Source organism: Amblyomma mixtum, chromosome 2 (assembly GCF_055824585.1).
Source record: "Amblyomma mixtum isolate Tamu chromosome 2, ASM5582458v1, whole genome shotgun sequence".
Classification (NCBI taxonomy): Eukaryota; Metazoa; Arthropoda; class Arachnida; order Ixodida; family Ixodidae; genus Amblyomma; species Amblyomma mixtum.
This window is the reverse complement of record NC_143013.1, coordinates 108,114,152-108,134,837: the sequence shown is the minus strand read 5'-3', so window position 1 is coordinate 108,134,837 and position 20,686 is coordinate 108,114,152. Positions and strand designations below refer to the sequence as shown.

Genomic DNA, 20,686 nt, shown 5'->3' with positions numbered 1-20,686 from the left:
ATCAATCAATCAATCAATCAATCAATCAATCAATAGCCGCGATGTAGTGGCTTGCGTTGAGCTCACTTTTGTCTCGTCTTCGTCTTTGTGTTTAGAAAGGAGAAATATACTTCGAACTTAAAAAGTGATCCCCATTTACTTGCAATGATGCGCTTTGCAATGGAGGTGCTGTTTTATACGGTTTTTGAAATCGATAATTCATTCCAGTAAGGTTCACTGGTTTGTACCGAACAGTTGAATTAACTGAAACTGGATAAACCGAAAGCTTTCTGAAATCAGAAAGTAGTATTTCCAAATGTTCTTTTCCTTGCGGAAGGTATTGTAAGCTATGTATCAGCATTATGAATCCCGTCTTAGGAATAGCTAGTGCAACCGCAATGAAAGTGGCTTCAAGCGCAGAGCGATCGATGCTGTATACTATGTGGCCTTGGGATGGACGCTCCATTCGAAACAGTTGCGGAATACCCTACTGCGTTTGTTCGTGCTACTTTCTCGTAAAGAAAGCGAAAACTTGAGACCATATTCGAGGAGTTTGAAGCAATATTCAACCTCCTGTATGTTATTCGTTCAGTGAATCCAATAGGGGGATTATCGATTCGCTATTCGAAACTTTGGAATCCCTAAGCCTTCCTTTTCACTTATTTTATCCGAGGGTTTTAACGTTTCAGGAATTTAGAACAGAATTCCCACCGCTGGAAGAATGAAGAATTCTGCTACGACCAAGCTCATGTTGCGTACGCCTCACACAGTGTATTCCCTCTTTTCTTGTTATGCTTGCAGGCCAGGAGAAATGTAATTATTTTGTCTGTCACACTTGTCGAGCCGTTTTTTCGCTGTTTTCGCGCCTGTAATCATTGGAGCAGTCCTCAGTGCTGTCAAAGATATCTTTTCTGCCTACACGTATTTCGGCTTGTTTTTTTCACGGCTACACTCACACCAGCTGTTAGACTACATGTTTGTGGTACGGCGATGTGAATCACAGCCGACGGAGATGGAGAATGCTACGCTGAGCGTATGGCACTGATTTTCTCATGCTTTAACATGCATTGTAGATAAGTGCATAATGTTATCAGGAATTTGTGAAAGTTCTTAGTTGGCGGCGATAAGCCTTACGGTCTATGGTGCTGCAGTAGGAATAGTCGCATAATTTTATGTAAAGAATCGTAGAGAAAACGGACTGAATTTTCCCGTAGGTTTTAAGTTCTAGCCGATCGCCCGGACACGTCAAAGGCAGCCTGGTGTCTCGATGTTCCGCCTAACCAAGTACAACTTTGTGTGAAGAATTTAAATGCAGGAACAAAATTGTGGGGCCACGTAAGCGTAACTGTATGCATGTGACGACACATCGCTAATTGTTATTTGAGACTTTCTTTATTAAATAGTTCCTCGTTCTAATTGCACACACCCGTTAGCATACATCAGTAAGTAAACTAGACAACATAATACACCGAAACTACTACACAATGTAATACACCGAAGCTACTACACAACGTAATACACCTAAAAGTAGCGTGTTTTACTCGAAACCAAAGAGTCATAGGTTCGATTCCAAACTAGTTATCACTCTTTTCTTTTCAGCGAAATTACGTTACTTTGCATCGTTATATATATGCCCTAATGACATTTCAATCGTGCTACGACCTCATAGTCACAATTTTATTCGCGTTTTAGTCATTTTAATTCCACGGCTCAACTTGTCCCGTCACAATCCTCTCGAACAGTCCTGAATTAGTGTGGCAACAGGCATGTCTTTTTCTTCGAACCTCGAATTCCGCGCCTAACAGCTTTCCCGTGCACGACGGGTCAAAGAACTAGACAACCCGGGGGACGAGGCCCATGTTTGAGGCAACGAGCAGGTAATTGCTTAGTTAAACTGACAATTAATAAGCCGAAACCAACAGAGTTAAATTGTCTTAATCTGCAATGTGTTCAGAAATACCCAACGCCAAAAATACGCATTTTTAAGCTCGTTGAGATGACTTTCCAGCACTGCACATTTATAAAATGGCTTCGTGCGTGTGGTGTCGACGCCGAAATCAAATTGACCTTTTACATCATGAAATACACAAACGGCGTCTGTATTGCAAACATCATAAATGTGATCGACGTCATTTTATAAATACGAAATGCGGAAAACAAATTGAACGAGCTTTCAAAGGTTTATTTTTGACGTCCGATATTTCGGACCACATTGAAGATTAAGAAAATTCAAAAAGGGGGCTCACCTTCGATCTCGGCGGCCTCCAATTGCGCAAAATTGCTGTGTATTTTTGTACTCTCGCGAGCACTGACGAGCACGCTTGGTGCTATAGTCGCCACCGTGTCAATGATTCTTTGTGGGAGCCGGTCATCCCAATGAACAGTTTATTTTGGAAGCCATTTTCGCTGTCGTCTTGACTTCCGGACTGCTGTCATCCCTACGTGGCTATGGTCTTGTTTCCTAAAATAGAAAATAAAAAAGTTGGTTAGGTATTTTAATTATCGTCATATTATTGACCCGAACCAAGTGTATATTGTTCGCCTTAGTGTGGAATCCATCTGCTCAAACCACACGAACGTATCTTTCACAGTTTTTAAAGTAAAAATCTGTGCACCTAAAAAAAAATTAAGAGGGGAACTTTGTTGACCTAAAGTGCAGTGAGGCTAAAGCCTTAAGTGCGATGTTGCTGCATGTGTAACTAATTAAGCTTCGCCTCTAAGAGTGAAACGCGACAGCGTCTTGCAACTGTGCCAGGGAGTCCACAAAACGCCATCGCCCATTCGGCTCTACGCCTTGCTCGTCGGTAAATTGGTTTGAGGAAAGGAAATTTTTCTGTCTCGCATATATCGGTGGATACCTAAACCTCCCCGTGACGGGAAGGGATGAAGATGAAAGTGAACGGAGACACCGTATTCACTAGACGCGCCTTTGTTCATTCCAAACCATCGAGCTGGCATGGCGGAGTAGTTAGCGTGCTCGTCTCGCGCTCCGGAGACCTTGGTTCAATTACCCTACTCGACCAACTTCCTAATCGGTTTTAATTGTTTATGTAGTCTGACCAGAAATGATAATTGGTTAATTAAGCAATTAACTAAACTCAGTCCCACTTACTTGGAGCATCACTATGCGATCCCTTAAATTGGTTGCATGGTTACTAGCCAATGTACAATTGGCCCCGTTTGAAATTCGCGCACTGTGACGTCACGACCATTTCTACCAATTGAAACAATGTCAGCGTAGCTACGGCGGCCACCTGAGGTCTCGCTTTGGCTGTCGGAGTGTGGCTTTTGCAACAAAAAGACATACTCCTTTGTGTATTCCAGTGCTGACCACTGTATGCTTTGTACGTCTTTCCACCTTCGCTATTCTCTTATTACTCGGATGCGCTGAGTGCTATTGTTGTCGTATCGAAAATAAAACTGTCCAGAAACACGACGGAAAATAATACAAAGAACGGGTTGCCCTCTCAACCGGCTGTTTTTTCTCTTGTCTTTTTCTTGCCGGTGCCCAGCAAACCAGAAACCTCTCAGAGACGTCTCACCCGTGTAAAGGACTTCGTTAGGTGATTGGTCGTGAGAACAACTCAGCATGTTGCACGGTTAACTTTTTTTTCTGCGCTGTTATATACTACGTAGGTTCTGAGAGGTTATTGGTTTGCTGGGTATGTCTTCCTTCATAAGAGCCTGCTTTCATGGTGGCATGCCGTTAGCAGTACTCATGTACGCCTAATGCCATGATAGATGACAGATACGGATAATATAATGTGAACGACTGTTGGGGTTAGTATTGGCACCCCGTACCGCGTCATTGTCTGCTTCGACATCTTGTGGTTGCATTAGGGATAAAGGGAAAGTGGAGCAAAACGGGACAATTTGGCACTTGGAGCCACCTAACTATTGATATAGGTATCAAATTAACCAGAGCTTTAGCTGATACTGTGCGCAAATTTTATACTATAAAGCTGTGTAAAGCTGACATAATTGATCATTTCTAAGTAGAGAGAAACATCGTTAAGAGAGATTTGGCGAACGCGAAAGCGGTCGGAAATCTGCGAATTTCTTTGGGCCACATTTATAAGTACTGTGCAGCTCTACAAGTCAAGCGTCCTCGTCCGTAGTAAATATTTATTTATTGCACTAGGTTGATGTTCATATCTTAGTTGAATTTTAAGAATGTTTTTTTTTTTGCCTTGCGTTCTTCGTAGGGAAATAATTCAGCAGCAGGCAACTCATGTGGGAACCGTGGCATTAGGGTACACGCGTACTTTGTGGCCTAGACTGAAGATAATCATTTTATTTTTTTGCCCCAAAAATTTGCCCTTCTTTTAGCGCTGTTTTTAATATTCGGAACATGGAGAAGGGAAACGCTGGTGCGAAGGAGATCTGAAGAAAGTTCGGGAGAGGATGGAGCTGCCCTGATGCCAACAAGCGCTTTGGTTTTCCTGAAGACTCCTACCATGGAACAGTAAAGGAAATAAAACAATGTGAAGAGCAGGAATTTTACACATATTTGTAACCGTAGTGGTGTATTCTTTCCGCTGAGCAAACAAGGTACCTTGTAGAGAACATTCTTGACAGTTAGGGAAGCTCTGTTTGGCGTGACCTACCATCAAGTGCAAATACTCGAATTCGCGTACATCGAATCGTACCAAATCAAACGTTCATTGTTCAGGAACGAAGCGAAACAGGAAAAAGAGTACAACAGAAAACAGAACAAAAAACAAAAAAAAAACAGGCGGCGCGCTAAGCCTGCTAGTCCAATTGCCCACTCCTCCGCGGGTCATGGAACAAAAAAGGGCCGGGTTGTCTAGGTGCAGTGCTGACCATGTGGGTAGGCTAAAAAAATTTACCGCGCAGGTACCATTACAACCTTCTTCATGCCCCTTTATTGCAAGAATAGATACTCTATTATTTCTGAAAGGATGTCTCATTATGCCCCGTACACTGCCTCAATTTATCCCATAGGCTGGTGCAAACGGGGACATTTCGAACTTTTTGCATTTTCACAAAATTTTAGTTCGTAGTCGCCTCCTCATATCTGCCGAGGGCGATACCAGAGTGGGAGCAAGTCTTTCATTAACATCTGTTTATTGATAGCAGTCAGTAATAAAATTAAGGTAATGATTTGCAAAGTTACGTCGCATTATTTCTCGCTCTCCCTCCTGCAATGAGAATCTGAGGTACAGCATTTGTTTGACGTGCAACGCGATAGAGCCAATCTAACGGATTTTCAAACGCTTGTTATTCACATTCAATACCCGAACCACGATGCCAATTTCAACACTTCAAAAGGGAGCCTGCCTTCGACGTTGATGGCCTTCAATTTCGTAATGTTATCTTATACTCTAAAAATCAATGTTAGATAACTGATTAGTTATTTATTTTCGCCTTATCACATAAATAATGTCCCACTTGTCTCACAGTTCACGTGCAGAGACCACACCGGCGCATGTTTCGTAAATTGTTTCAGAAAAATTTGTATGGAATAATTATAAACATCCACTGTAATACTAAAAGAAAATGATGCTCATTGTTAATGTAGTAAAGGTTAATAGAGAGTGAATAGCTAGTGAGACTGAGAAAGTGCTGCCGAAGCTATAGTGAGACCTGTATCACACTACGCACCTTTCTCTGCATTTTCTGTATCAAATTCATTGTAAAACAAAGCGGCGTCCCTGAATGGGAGTGCAGAAGGCCAGGTGCTTTAGAAAAGAAAACAACATAAGACAAACGCGTATCGTTGCAACTTGTGTCTAATCGGAGAGGCACGTCACCCACGCTGTCGGGTCACCCCCTTTTTTCCGAAGGGAGTCTTCCGAAGGGAGTCCTTGCCATTTGTGCACTAGACGTACTTGACCCTTTTACCTCTCGCGTGCGCACGCTCTGCCCAGAGTCTGTTTGCTTGTGGCCGGTTGCTAGGACGATAATGAAGAAAGCTGAACAGTATGGTATATAACTGTCAGCAAATATTTTATTGTAGCACTTACAAACAAAAAAAGAAAGTCACCCTTTATGCTATTTAGGTAAAGCTAAAAAGAGATATTCTTAACTTGTGAGGCATTACACTTGAGTGTATTAAGGTCATAATACCGGGAAATTTTGTAGTGGGAAATGTACTCAAATGAGCCAAAACTCATCACAGGAACGGCATATTTCTGCATTTTAGTTGATACCTCAGCACTTGGCTTCTGCGTCCTTAGAAGAAAACTTTTCCAGGGTACCCGACGAACCCTTCAACGAATTTCTTGCGCTCGTCCGTCCGTCCGTCCGTCCGTCCATCCGTCCGTCCGTCCGTCCGTCCGTCCGTCCGTCCGTCCGTCCGTCCGTCCGTCCGTCCGTCCGTCCGTCCGTCCGTCCGTCCGTCCGTCCGTCCGTCCATCCATCCATCCATCCATCCATCCATCCATCCATCCATCCATCCATCCATCCATCCATCCATCCATCCATCCATCCATCCCTCCATCCGTCCGTCCGTCCGTCCGTCCGTCCGTCCGTCCATCCGTCCGTCCGTCCATCCATCCATCCATCCATCCATCCATCCATCCATCCATCCATCCATCCATCCATCCATCCATCCATCCATCCATCCATCCATCCATCCATCCGTCCGTCCGTCCGTCCATCCATCCATCCGTCCGTCCGTCCGTCCGTCCGTCCGTCCGCCCTTCCGTCCGTCCTGTGGCCTCTCCTCCGCGCAGCCGCGCAAGCTCCTCGCCTCCCTAGCAACCGCGCGCCGGGGGAGCGCAGCTTTGCATAGCAACCGTGACGTCACAGAGTAGCGGTAAAACGAGCGGGCGCGTCAGCGGTGGCAGCTGCACCGCCGCTCCTTCGCCAGACGTCTCGTTGCAGTCGAATGAGTGAGACGCATGGCTTTGAAGCGGCCCAGTGATTCCGCGCCAAGCGGTTCGGGAAAGCGGCAGCGGACACCGGATTCCCCCAACACCTGAAGAACAAGGAGCGAATGCGCATGCGACGACTCAACAGGTCACCAGATGCGAAAGCAAGAGAGGCAGAACGGACGAGGCTTTCGCCAAGCATACTTTAGAATTTCCGAAGTGTCCGCGGTAATTTTTTTACCTGTGGGTGTCCGTCGGTGGGTTTCGATCCAACCACCTCCCGCAGCCGAGACGGGCGCCATAACCACTGAGCCACCGCAGCGGGTGCTGCCTACTTGCAGGTGTTCAAATGCGGTGTCCTTAATTTTTCTAGCATTTATGCGAACTTATTTCATTTTCCTGCTATTCGACGCCACTTCAGCCAGTCTAACGCGCTCCTATACTTACCGATAAGCATATTCGCATTCTGAATGCTGAATTTAATCGCTTGTAATATAACGGCGAAATTCAAGCTCTCATCACTCCAATTAAATCTGATGAAATTAACCTGTGATTATTTATCATTTCTTTAGTGACAATTTCATCATTTCACCAGTGACGCTCAGACTGGATTTTTTATACTACATTTAATCTGCACCGCTTGCGTTGTTTGTACACAATGTTGTTTTACTGTTCAAGCACTCTAAACCTAGCCAAGCTGCCTATTTTTATAGCCCATGGTGCATAACGTCAAGCCTCGCTTTGTATCTATATTCATATAAGCATTTCTTGTTTTCGACTACATCTGAGTCTTTTATATTCATGCGAACAACCGTGTTATTGGCGTATACCAAGTGTTTCAGTGAAGACCGCTACTAATTCTTCAAACAGCCTTTCTGTAAAAAGATGGCTTTTGTGGCATAGAAATATCAGTGCTTGAGGATGCCACAAAAATGTGAATCACGTTAAGCAGTAACCTCGGTTACTAAATCCAATACAGTTAACTTCTTAACTATTTGAGATGGACACCTAATTGCAGTTATAGATTGGTAGCTGACCGTGAGCAGCAGTCATATTAGGTTTCCGAATTCCGAAAACTTGATTGCCCTCAGAGTTGCGGCTCAACAAATTCTGGCAATTTCAAGCGTTATTCCAAAATCGCGCTCGTGTGCTGAAGGCTTCGCAAAATACATTGGCGGATTAAACGCCGACTGTACTGTCCTCGGTAAACTCTGTGGCAGATGAGCACGCTGGTATGCCACAGTTGCATCCAATGTTGTGTGTACTGCTATAACGAAGCACCAGCTAATGGGAACAAATGGGTCATTACAAGGTTAAACTATATGTGCTATCAGCTCAGAATGAAATGCGAACGCAATAACCGTAACGCGAACATAAAAACGTAACAATTTTAGATGCTAGACGGGAATCACGGGCAGGGTCCATTAACATTTTCATGCAGCCGTTCTCGCGCCCATGTACTCACGATCAGTTGCCCTAATATTCACTATCGTTGCCGTTTTAGTTGCCTTGTCTACGTTGTATCTGACGCTAACAACACTTTGGGAAGCAAAAATTTTCTCGATGGGGGTGTACGAATAAAAAAATTCCCAGGGTCATCTAGTGACATCATGTGATGGCTATGTGATAGCAATAGAAGCTGTTGATGCCTTTAGGTGGTTTTGGTTTATTGGGTTTAACGCCCCAAAGCGACTAAGGCTATGAGAGACGCCGTAGTCGAGGGCTCCGGAAATTTCGACCACCTGGGGTTCTTTAACGTGCACTGACATCGCACAGTACACGGGCCTCGAATTTCTCCTCCAAAGAAATTCAACCGCCGCGGCCGGGATCGAACCCGCAACTTTCGGGCCAGCAGCCGAGCACCATAGCCACTGAGCCACCGCGGCGGCTGTTGATGGCTTTACATCGAGGTTTGCGTCATTCTTATGTGATTGTGTTAGCAGACCAGTACACGGACGCAGACATCTATTCAGGTCATTTAGCTGATAGATGCTTCGACAAAGGTGCCTGAAGGTGGCGACACGGACGCAATGAAGGTACATCAAAGCCTATTGCTTTCCGTCTGATGACGTCACTCTTAGCCGTGGGAATTACGTGACTGACGACGGATCTTTCCGCCAAAGAGGCTTGTAGTGATATCGCATTAAAAAGATTATTTCGGTGAAGTCACACAACCGACCTCTGCAGTGACAGGCTGCGCATGCTCTGTCGGCTGATACCGGGGGACTAGAGGAAGAGGTGTCTTTCCAAAATAATGGGGCCGCTGAACGAAACCAGTCCACTACACAAGGATGGTTGTTGGTGAACACGACGACATCCAAAGCACAGCGCGTGAGACCAGCAGATGATGGTTTGGTTTGGTTTGGTTTATGGGGTTTAACGTCCCAAAGCGACTAAGGCTATGAGAGACGCCGTAGTGGAGTGCTCCGGAAATTTTGACCACCTGGGGTTCAAAACATGCGGGATGTTCAGCTGCAGCGATTGGTTGATCTTATCTGAAGCTGATCTGTTCGCGCAACCGCCTGTTCTGAACCCACTCGCGGCCAAGACGTGCCTTTCTTTCTTTCTTTCTTTCTTTCTTTCTTTCTTTCTTTCTTTCTTTCTTTCTTTCTTTCTTTCTTTCTTTCTTTCTTTCTTTCTTTCTTTCTTTCTTTCTTTCTTTCTTCCTTTCTTTCCTTCTTTCTTTCTTTCTTTCTTTCTTTCTTTCCTTCTTTCTTTCTTTCTTTCTTTCTTTCCTTCTTTCTTTCTTTCTTTCTTTCTTCCTTTCTTTCTTCCTTTCTTTCTTTCTCTCTTCCTTTCTTTCTTTCTTTCTTCCTTTCTTTCTTTCCTTCTTTTATTTCTGTCCTTCTTTACTTCTTTCTTTCTTTCTTTCTTTCTTTCTTTCCTTCTTTCTTTCTTTCCTTATTTCTTTCTTTCGTTCTTTCTTTCCTTCTTTCGTTCTTTCTTCCTTCCTTTCTTTCTTTCTTCCTTTCTTTCTTTCTTCCTTTCTTTCTTCCTTTCTTTCTTTATTTGTTTCTTTCTTTTATTTCTTTCTTTATTTCTTCCTTTCTTTCCTTCTTTCTTTCTTTCCTTCTTTCTTTCTTCCTTTCTTTCTTTCTCTTCCTTTCTTCCTTTCTTTCCTTCTTTAATACTTTCTTTCTTTCTCTCTTTCATCCCTTCTTTCTTCCTTTCTTTCTTTCTTTCTTTCTTTCTTTCCGCACAACGTAGGCACGGCGAACAGTGCGAAACGGACAGACAGACAGACGGACGAACGGACGGATGCACGGACACAAACAGACGAACATACGGATGGATGGACGGACGGACAAAACTGCTACACGTGGGGAATCGCCACTATAATTGCTATCGCACCAAAAGAGTAAAGTGGAATGCAGCCTTGCACGTCCACCTTTTGAAATCCAAGCAGCTGTTGAGCCAGCGTTGGAATCAATTAAGCTGCACTGTCACAATGCGTTTTTTGTTATCGGCGCAATCTACAGAATGTTTTTCAGATCACGAATAAAAGCCCTAAAGCGGGTCTTTCACGCTGAAGCCGTCTAGCCGCACCTGCGCGGTTGTGAATGCACGTAGTGTAGATCGCGAAAGGGAACCGCGCGAGAATTGCGCAGGGTGTGGGTTTTCTTACTGCTTATGCGTGGCTGCTGCTACGCGTTCGATTGCGACAACCTTTTTGCAAGTGTCCTGCCAAGCATTGCTTTCCTGTCAGCTCTCCGTTAGATTTTTCGCAATTTATGTTTCTTGGAAACCATTATTAAGGGTGTGGAAGTACCTAACAGCGCTTCGCTTTCTTGTTTTTTCCAACGGAGAATTTGCTGCGGGGAAGTTGACAAAAGAGGACGGAGGCTCGCAACGGGTCGACGCGCCCCGCGAAAGGACTGAAGCGATGGTTGCAGTCCTGGACTACGCCCTGTTCGGCGTCCTGGTGGCGGCCAATCTGGCACTCGGACTGTATTACTCCTTTAGTAAGTCCACCACCGGAAGTACAGCCACACGGGCGGAAGTCTTCCTCGGAAGTCGGGCGCTGAAGATGCTTCCGTTGGCCGCCTCGTCGGTGGCCTCGCTCGCTTCGTCGCCGGGCCTCGTGGGCTTCCCGGCGCACTTCTACGCCTACGGCTGGCACATGATGTGGAGCACGTTGACGCCCGTTCTTCTCGTCGGGTTGGCGACTCACGTGTTTGTGCCGATGCTCTACGGGCTAGGAGTGACGTCGATATTCGAGGTGAGCATGGCCTAGAACCGCTACCGCGGCTTTTCATTTGCGCCGGCAACTGTACACGCTTTACACTCATGCGGAATCTAAAAAGAAGAACTGTTTAAGGATCAAACGAAATATGAAACAGAAATTTGAGGGAACTTATTTGGCGATGGTTAAACTTACGTCACAGTTTGATATCAGGGAACGTGGCTCAGTGGTTATGGCACTCGGCTGTTGACCCGACAGACGCGGGTTCGATCCTGGCAGCGGCGGTCGAATTTCGGTGGAGGCGAAATTCTAGAGGTCCGTGTACTCTGCGATGTCGGTGCACGTTAAAGAATCCCAGGTGGTCGAAATTTCCGGATCCCTTCGCTACGGCGTCGCTCATAGCCCGAGTCGCTTTGGGGCGTTGAAACCCTAATAAACTAAATAAAATCTCAGGAAACACATTTTCGAAAAAGAAGAACACCAATCATCGCGTTCGCTAAGTGGCTTCGGCGTGTGACTGCGGGTACATTTCTCATATCGACGATATGAGAGACGTCCCCGCATACGACAACCTCACGGTAGAGAATGTGGTGTGTTCTTATCTTTGCGCCTCCATTACCGGCGGCGGAATAAAACTGATCAAAAGTGATGAGTCCGAAGTACTACACAACCATAAAAACTAAGCCCATCGCGTTCAGCACTCCACGCGCAAGAGAAGAGGGCCAGCAGCGCTCTTCGGGCTTCGATATACGATGGTGAATAATGTGGACCACGTGTTCTATCTATGAAACGCTCAGCTACAGGCCTGTTGCATTCTTTGTAGAGCGCCTTCTCACGAGGGCGCGACGTCTCTTTTTTTATTCGCACGGACTTAAAAGGCGATGTTGATGCCTGATTGTTGCGTCAGCAACTCCTTTTCACATAATGGAAGAAAAACATTAACTGTCGATACCCATGTGAAATTTTTCCAAATGCAGAAATATTGGACGTAACACATCCAGTACATGAGCTTTGTTTTTGAGGTACGTGGAAATTTGTACTTGTACCTCAGAATAATTTTATTATATGCTATTGATTGAAGACCGAATCAAGCTTCTTCAAAACTGGGACGTGCCATTGCCAGCGCGGTGTCGTCAGAGAATTTACACATGTTGGAGTTTAAGTTTAGGAGTTCGAGGTCATTTGCGCTTAAGTTTAATAGTAAAGGTCCCAGAAAAGAAACTTGGAGTACCCGAAATTTAGTGACTATTAGCTCTCTATATTAATTTTCAATTTTCACTGCCTGTTCTCGGTTCGTGAAGTAATTTTGAAACCATGCAGCAAACGGCACTCGGAAAACCAAAATTTGCAGCTTATATTGTAATATATTGTGATCGATTGTATCAAATGCTCTGCTCAGATCAAGAAATAAACTGAATACAATTTCAGTTTGGTCTGTTCTTGAGTACACAAGGTCACTAAAATCTTCTAGCAGCACAATCGTACTCCATCTTGTTCGAAATCCGAACTGACTTGTAAACAACGAGTTCTTCTCGCAAAAAAAAATTATGCAGTGGCTTAGCTGTGGTTAAGCCTGGATATACAAGCGAAAAGCTTCAGTTATGCTTGGTTTGAAGGCCGTCCACACACTGCCTGTACGGAGGCTGAGGAGGAGACGGAAATCGGCACGGTTAAAACTGCCCGCAGGTATGCGGAGAGGAGGGTTGAAACTGTGTCTGAGCTAGTTACAGCACGTGCCATTCTAAGAAGAAACACGAGAAATCGTTAAATTGGCTCTTAACTCGAGAAATATAGGTTTAACCCCGAAGCGACGAGAAAAAAAAGAAAAATACGCAGAGAGTTTGACAAGAGGAGCCTGAAGCCGGGCTCCTGCTTGGCGGTGAAAACTATTTTTCTCAGCGTTAAGAGCTGGTTTAACTATATCTAGTGTTCCCTCCAAGAATGACGCGTACAGTATACGACATATAGCAGCAGGCAAAAAAGGAAAAAGCAAACATGTTTTTGTACTTACCTGTCCAAATTCACTCACCTTTTAGTGCCATTGTTCTGGACAAGGCGAATGATTTAATGCTCAGAACAGTTTTTGCAGGAGATAGAGGGCGTTATGTCCCTGACCCTTCCAATGCGAAAAAATCTGAGCGAGTAAATAATTTTTTCAATTAGCTGTCCAGCAAGAATTTATTGCAGCTTCAAATGAGAAGAGATTATGAGGAGTGCGCTCATGAGGTTTCCGTTGTCGCACATCAGAACATGTTGTTTACTAGTTCCTCGACCCTTTTAATGTATAAAATGCTTATTTTCGAGGCAGAAACTTACATTGAACTTGGTGTTGATCTGTAGTGAGTAACCTGCATTAAAAAGAAATTTGATTAATTTTTGTGTGGAAGGTTAGGAGGGAACGCTGTGACAAAAATGTTAGGGTTGGTGGACGGCTGTTCAGTGGTACTAACCACACGAACCAAACTTTAAGGCGAACTCGTTTAGCTCAAACATTACGCTCATGTTAAAGGCATTCAAGGAAATTTTTGTCCGTCTGCTTATGTCAGCCGATGAACTTACTGAGCAAAGGTATATTCGGTTGTTAGGAACTTAGCTTGCAATTATCACGAGGAAATGTTTTTGAGAAAGCGAGGGCCATCTTAGGAAACCACTGGTGGCGTATTAGTCCGCACATCACAAACTTTAGGGAGAGTGGCATTGTACACCCTGTCTTATGAATGCTTTGAGCGAGTCTTCCCGCAGTTTGAGGCTACATAGTTCTGAAAAAGAAGCTTCCCATCTCATGGTAGCAGAATATTCACAGCCAATGACCTTTTTTTAAGGATTAAGCCACACACACAGGGATTTTCAGAGGGTTTAACAAAAACCTTGACCACGTAAAAGAACTCGCAGATAGTGAGAGCGCTGAATGCATTTTTGCCGCATTAATATGGACAGTGATGAGAAGAAAACCTCGATTTCCAAAACCAGATCTTAGTAAGAGGCAGTGCGAAGGTGGAAATACCTGAATGATGCCTTTTTTTTCTGCCCGCATGGTCCACAGTGGTAAGGGTCCCAGTCGACGCGCCTTGTGATTTGCCGCACTGCATAAGTGGTTGCGAAAAACTATTTTGCAGCTTGTGCTACGTTGAAAGCCGCGTTCGGCAGCTGTCAGCCGACTGAGAATAGGTTTGGTTTGGTTTGGTTTATGGGGTTTAACGTCCCAAAGCGACTCAGGCTATGAGAGACGCCATAGTGAAGGGCTCCGGAAATTTCTACCATCTGGGGTTCTTTACCGCGCACTGACATCGCACAGTACACGGGCCTCTAGAATTTCTCCTCCAAAGAAATTCAACCGCCGCGGCCGGGATCGAACCCGCGTCTTTCGGGTCATCAGCCGAGCACCATAACCACTGAGCCACCGCGGCGGCCGACTGAGAACAGTTACGCACTATCAGTTCGTGGGAATGTGAACAGCAGCAATAAGTCATCCCGCGAAGAGGCGCCATCATAGGTGTCACGGACCGCTAATCAAGCCGCCCACTAATCAAGTCGGCCTATAAACGAGGCCGACTGTAGTTTTCCGTCTTTCGTCGTGACGTGGGATCTCAGAGGACGCAAGAACTTCATGTCTGAAACGCTGAACTAGAAGCACTTGTCCCTTCCCGCTTACATACACACACACACACCGCAAATGTACGACAACCGTGAGGCACAGCTGTCAGCATGAAGCTAACTGCTTAAAAAATGGTACCAGGTAAAACTCAACTAATACCCGGCGTATTCGCCGAATCAATCTTACAAAAGTTTAATAGGCTCACGAGAAAGTTTTATTTCTCTAAATAAAAATTGCGACATATAGTAAATATTTATTTATCTTCAGAAATAAATAAGCTTATAGGCTCGGTCTTATTGGCTGACCGCTGCGTGTATCTTAAGTGCAATAAACGGGACCACCCTTGTTGTGTCGCTCATGCGTGTGGACAAATTCAGTTGGCACTCGACTATGCCTTTTTTTGAATGGCTGTGCGCTGTATAGACGTTCACAGAAAAGCGTCTATTTAGCGCTCACCCTTAGCGCACAAAAGTAGGAGACAGTTAATTGGAGACACGAGGGAGAGGCCTGTGCTCTGCAGTCGGTATAGTCAGGCTGATAATGATTCGAAAATATATCGTGTACCAACTGGCCCGTCAGAAAATCTTAGTTTCGTTTCATGGGGTTTAACGTCCCAAAGCAACTCAGGCTATGAGGGACGCCATAGTGAAGGGCTCCGGAAATTTGGACCACCTGGGGTTCTTTAACGTGCACTGACATCTTCGACTAAGTCGGCATAGCGGGAAGTTCAGCCGCATTTCCTCCGGTGGCCTGTGAAAGCTGTGAAATAAGAGGAACAAAGCGGTGCCATGTGTGATATAACTCCCAAATTCTAAGTATTTAATAAAAACTCCTTTTCCTACGTGTGAAAGTTTGATATCACAGTAGCACGCCGCTGTGTAAGGACGCATATATGAGGCTCCAAAATTTGACTTCACTAAAGCTGGCTTTTCTTCACTCCACTAATCAGTTTTCCCCCTTTTTTTTTTTACAGTACCTTCGTATGCGCTTCAATGCGCCCATTTCATTGTCCGCATGTGCCATTTACATTTTCCTAACGGTGAGTATCCGAGGAAACCCTGCCTTTTATTTTTACTTTTGTTTAGTTCTAAAACGTCTATTCTATGCTTGCCACGCGCTCTGAGGCCACGACACTTGTACGAAGGAAAGTAAGTGTGCCGTATCCGCTGCCTCTCGGAGTATTATACACACATGTAGTACACGTTCTCTTCTTTTGTAAGAACTGTGTCTTAATAAAAAATTTTAAGGGCTGTTCACGTAATGTGACACCAGTTTAGCGGCAGCTGTATGTGAAAGGCCGACCGCTATGATCATACCAATTGCGAAGCTTCTCCTAGAACCCATGTATTACAATCCTGATGCCTGAGTGGGCCAAAACTCGGCGGTTAGTAGACTGCCACGGCACTCAGGGTTAGAAAAATAAGCTGTGGACTAGATATAAACTCCGAAATGGTGGATAACCTCGGTGAAGCCTAGAAACAGGTATACTGAAGAAAATTCTGACAGTAATGATGCGAACCACACATTCAAAGCACAACAGTCTTCTAGAAGCATTCGTATCTCGTGACTGCCTAACATTTGCAGCAGACCGCGCTACAGATAATGCCCTACGTATTAACATGCGCGACGTTTCTTTTTTTATTGCAGCAGAGCGTTGGAGCCATGTCGATTTTTGCAGCATCCCTTACGCTTTTCACAGGTACAGTTAAATTTCAACCTTGTGAATTTATACACTAAACTACAGACAAATAAATTGCCCACCATTAAAGGTCGCGTGGCGGCGAAAGTCCACATTTACATGGACTACGCTGAACAGCTTTTGTTTGGTACATGCATCTGTCCACTCTTCTCAGGACTAACCTTCCTTGGTCGATCAACATAGAAAAATGCACTGCTATGTCTTCACGCACCCCTGGCTGCGTTGCCTAAATGATAATCTTCATGGCGCGCCGCCTTACACTTGAAATGTAGATTGTCAGACGTTCTGGGCGCCAACAGCTAGAATTTGCATCGCCTATTCGGTCGTCCCATTGAGCGCATCTAACAGGTTGTCTCGAATACACACAGAACCGTGTCGCAAGTTTTATCAGTAGCGATTATAATCACCATTGCAGTGTGACTAACATAAAGTTATTGCTGCCACTTCTTTCTTTAGAACTATGTCGAACAGCCGCCATGCTCTACTTACTTTACAAAATGATGTACAGTCAGCCCGAAGACACCCTTCCTTCATCGTGGCCATGGCGTACATCTTACGGCCTACATAATCAAAAAAACTTTATGTGTATTTTCGGTCGCACCAAAGCATTTAACCTGCGTGTCCTGCCACGTGCCGTAAGATTTCGGAACAGACTTTCAGATAACATAATTAACACCAGATATCCTGCCATATTCAGAAATATGACAACCTCCGTGTCTGCCTTATCAATTCTGCAATTTTTTTTCGTTGAAAAAGACTTTTGCTGCTAATTCTATGCTAACTCCTGATTCGATTCTGTGGCGTGAGATTTTAGACATTCATTTCTAATAAATATTTTATATTTTAAGTTCCACTCAGAATATTCTCAAGCGGAGCCTGCGAGTTATTTGAATGTATAGTGTTCATACACATTTGAGCGAAAACTAAAGACGGTTGGTTGGTTGGTTGGTTTATGGGGTTTAACGTTCCAAAGCGACTAAGGCTATGAGAGACGCCGTAGTGGAGGGCTCCGGAAATTTCGACCTCCTGGGGTTCTTTAACGTGCACTGACATCGCACAGTACACGGGCCTCGAATTTCTCCTCCAAAGAAATTCAGCCGCCGCGGCCGGGATCGAACCCGCGTCTTTCGGGCCAGCAGCCGAGCACCATAGCCACTAAGCCACCGCGGCGGCAAGGAAACTAAAGAGTTCACCCCTCAGTTGAAATGCATGCGCATAATTTCTTCTACATTTACAGAGCTTCGGCAAGACCCTCTAACAAGGCCGTCAGTAGCTCCTCTGTGGTGACAAGGTCGATAATGGATAACGTAACTTGTAGTGGAGACGTTTTAATTGTTTGGTTTTGTTTGGTTTTGTGGGGTTTAACGTCCCAAAGCGACAAAGGCTATGAGAGACGCCGTAGTGAAGGGCTCCGGAAATTTCGACCACCTGGGGTTCTTTAACGTGCACTGACATCGCACAGTACACGGGCCTCTAGAATTTCTCCTCCAAAGAAATTCTAGCCGCCGCGGCCGGGATCGAACCCGCGTCTTTTGGGTCAGCAGCCGAGCACCATAGCCACTGAGCCACCGCGGCGGCCGTTTTAATTGTGTCACAACTTATATCGCGCAAGGTGAAGTGAGAGAAGTCTACTGAAATCACCCCGGTTTCTACACTGTAAAAAAGAAATGAGTAAAAAGGGACTAAGCTGTACTTTAGAGCAGTCCCTTTTGTAAAATGAGTGCGCTGGATATAGCTTACTCCCATTTTACACCCATATCGGCGAGTTCGTGTTTAGAGCGCACACGTCAGATAAACGTCTCATCTGGAAAGGAACGCATAGAGTCATATAATAGATATAATGATATAAAAACCGATAAAGTAATGTTTGAAGAAAGAGAGAAAAGCAGTAAAAATAGCCTTTCTCGGCAAAACTAGCAGGAGAATATAAAATAACGATCCGACCATGCTGCGAGGGCTCGAACACAATTGAACTTCTGTGTATTGCTGCCGTTAAAACAAGTATCCATTACTTTCATGACGTCTTGCAGTTAGAAAAACAAATGTTTTATGCAGATTGTCTTCTAGTAGAAGACCACTACCAATTTTAGGGTCGAATAGCCAAACACATGCCCTCCTGCAAAGCACCCAAGAAGCAAATTGCGTGCTCTGCATATATATGTAAAGAGCATTTGTGTGCTTTTCTCTTTGCTTGCCGTTAGTTGATAAGTATTTGTCGTTGACTGTTAGTAAGTCTACTAATGTGAGTTTATAACAGCGTATTCTCACGATTTCAGCAATGAACGCACCACTGTTCTGGTGTAACATCGTCATCGGCTTGTCAGCAACCCTTTACACTGCACTGGTAAGTGCGTTGGGTGCCAATTAGCAGAACTTTGGTTAAAACAGTTTTTTGATGTCAGCACGCTCGGCTGAGGAACGGAAGGATGTTGGTTAGAATCCCATCGTGCACAAAGATTTTTTTTTTTCTGGTCTGTCTAGAAAAAGCGTATACCTCTGCTGACAACATTCTGCTGACAACCTTCCTACGAGAACCTTCTGTCGACAATGATGAGGCATTAAATGCTTTCGCCTTAAAACTGATGTAACCACGCGAACATCGACTAAAAGGCACAGTACCGCCACGTCACGGCCGCACTTGCAGTACTGGGACAGCCGTTGCTCCATTCCATGTTGTCAAAAACACCGGAAGCTTGGAACTGCTATGCAGTTAAGTCGAAGCTCGCTTGACATGCACCAGTTTTTCTACAGACGATAGCCTCTTATTAGGAATACGGTCAGAGCAGTTGCGGGCTCCTTCGCTTGGCAAGGATAATCACATGACCATGAAAGGGGTTGTAAGTCCGCTCCAGAAATGGTCCCGTTAGTATGTCGCAAACGAGGTAGCCGCGTGCCCTCCCACCGACAGGAATGAACTTGAGGTGGACCTTAGGAAATTGCATGTAAAATCTCTCATAATTTTCCCCCATCCCGATCGGAGAAGTGAGGACAATAGCTGCATTGCGTCCTCACAACAGCGCCAGCTCATGAGCCTCTCTCAGTGACAAAAACCTTGGGGGCCCATTCTCGACAACAGTCACGCCTCTCCCAAGATGACGCATGCCTGCCCGTATCTCCGGGGGACTACAGATTGCATTTACTGTAGAATGCACACCTGAGGAGCATTTTTGTAGAGTGGGCAGCTATATTCCTATCGAGTGGACGGTTTACCCCGGATTGGCGCTGTAAAATTGGCGTAGACATCCGGCGTTTAGCGCAGTTGGAAACAAGCCATCTACCAATAGAGATTTGTTTTGAAGTCATTTTCTCAAACAGGAAACCGAAAACAGCTTCAAGTTATGGTTGACATAAGCTGCTAAGAGCTGGGGAATTTAGTATTGTGATGTGTCGTGAAAAACTCTGGGGTTAGAGTTTTTGCGCTCCTTATTACCTTTGCCATTGTTCTGATTTTGTTTCCCTTTGATTTTTTTTGTCCGGCTTTTGTGTTCTCAATCCTAATTCTTTGTGCCGCCGCGGTGGCTCAGCGGTTATGGTGCTCGGCTGCTGACCCGAAAGACGCGGGTTCGATCCCGGCCGCGGCGGCTAGAATTTCTTTGGAGGAGAAATTCTGGAGGCCCGTGTACTGTGCGATGCAAGTGCACGTTAAAGAACCCCAGGTGGTCGAAATTTCCGGAGCCCTCCGCTACGGCGTCTCTCATAGCCTTAGTCGCTTTGGGACGTTAAACCCCATAAAACCAAACCAAACCAATTCTTTGTATTTACACTATTTCTTCTAATTTTCTAAAATTATGGATTTGGCCGAGCTTTGATCGTACTCGCGATATGGGTGTCAACATGTTTTGTCGTGATTTTCTTTTTGTTCTTTTTGTTACATTTTCACATATTTTTATTACAGCGTGTTTTCGTGTGCCACCCCCTATGTAATAAACTCTTTGAAAGGGCCTTTAGGGATATATGAATAGGAAAATAAATTAATAAATTAGTATTCTGCACTCCAAATAAATTTCGCGCCATCAAGATTCAATGCGCTAGGTGCTGATTGACATATGCCTGATTGACCTACGTAACTCATGCCGCATGACAAGGGAATTTTGTAAACTATACCGGTCACACATTCTACGAACTTTTCTTGGTGTGCGATACCACATGTGTTAGCAGCATGTGTAGTGCGTTATTCCCCTCAAATGTACAATCAACTAGGCCACATTGCTGCCTTGCTAAGCCCACTTTTAACAGTTAGTGGCGGGCTTCTATGAAACACCTTGTATGCCGAGTTCTACTGTAAAGAAGTGAGCCTTATTTCTATGAGCAGAGGCTGTGACACGACCGTGTGTTGTGTGATGCAGTGAATGTTCAAAAACTACGAATTGTGGAAACGGCAACCCCTTCCTTCC

The 20,686-nt window shown here is 44.8% G+C and overlaps 1 protein-coding gene across 1 annotated transcript in view; it reads left to right on the top strand.

Annotated features, from left to right (window-relative positions):
- Positions 1-10,698: 10,698 nt before the first annotated feature.
- Positions 10,699-20,686, top strand: part of LOC149360505 (sodium-coupled monocarboxylate transporter 2-like) — a 169,378-nt gene continuing 159,390 nt past the window's right edge. The window contains exons 1-4 of the mRNA XM_089572358.1: positions 10,699-11,034; positions 15,567-15,632; positions 16,241-16,292; positions 18,569-18,636. Coding sequence (XP_089428484.1) covers positions 10,699-11,034; positions 15,567-15,632; positions 16,241-16,292; positions 18,569-18,636 — 522 coding nt within the window. The remainder of the gene's footprint in view (positions 11,035-15,566; positions 15,633-16,240; positions 16,293-18,568; positions 18,637-20,686) is intronic.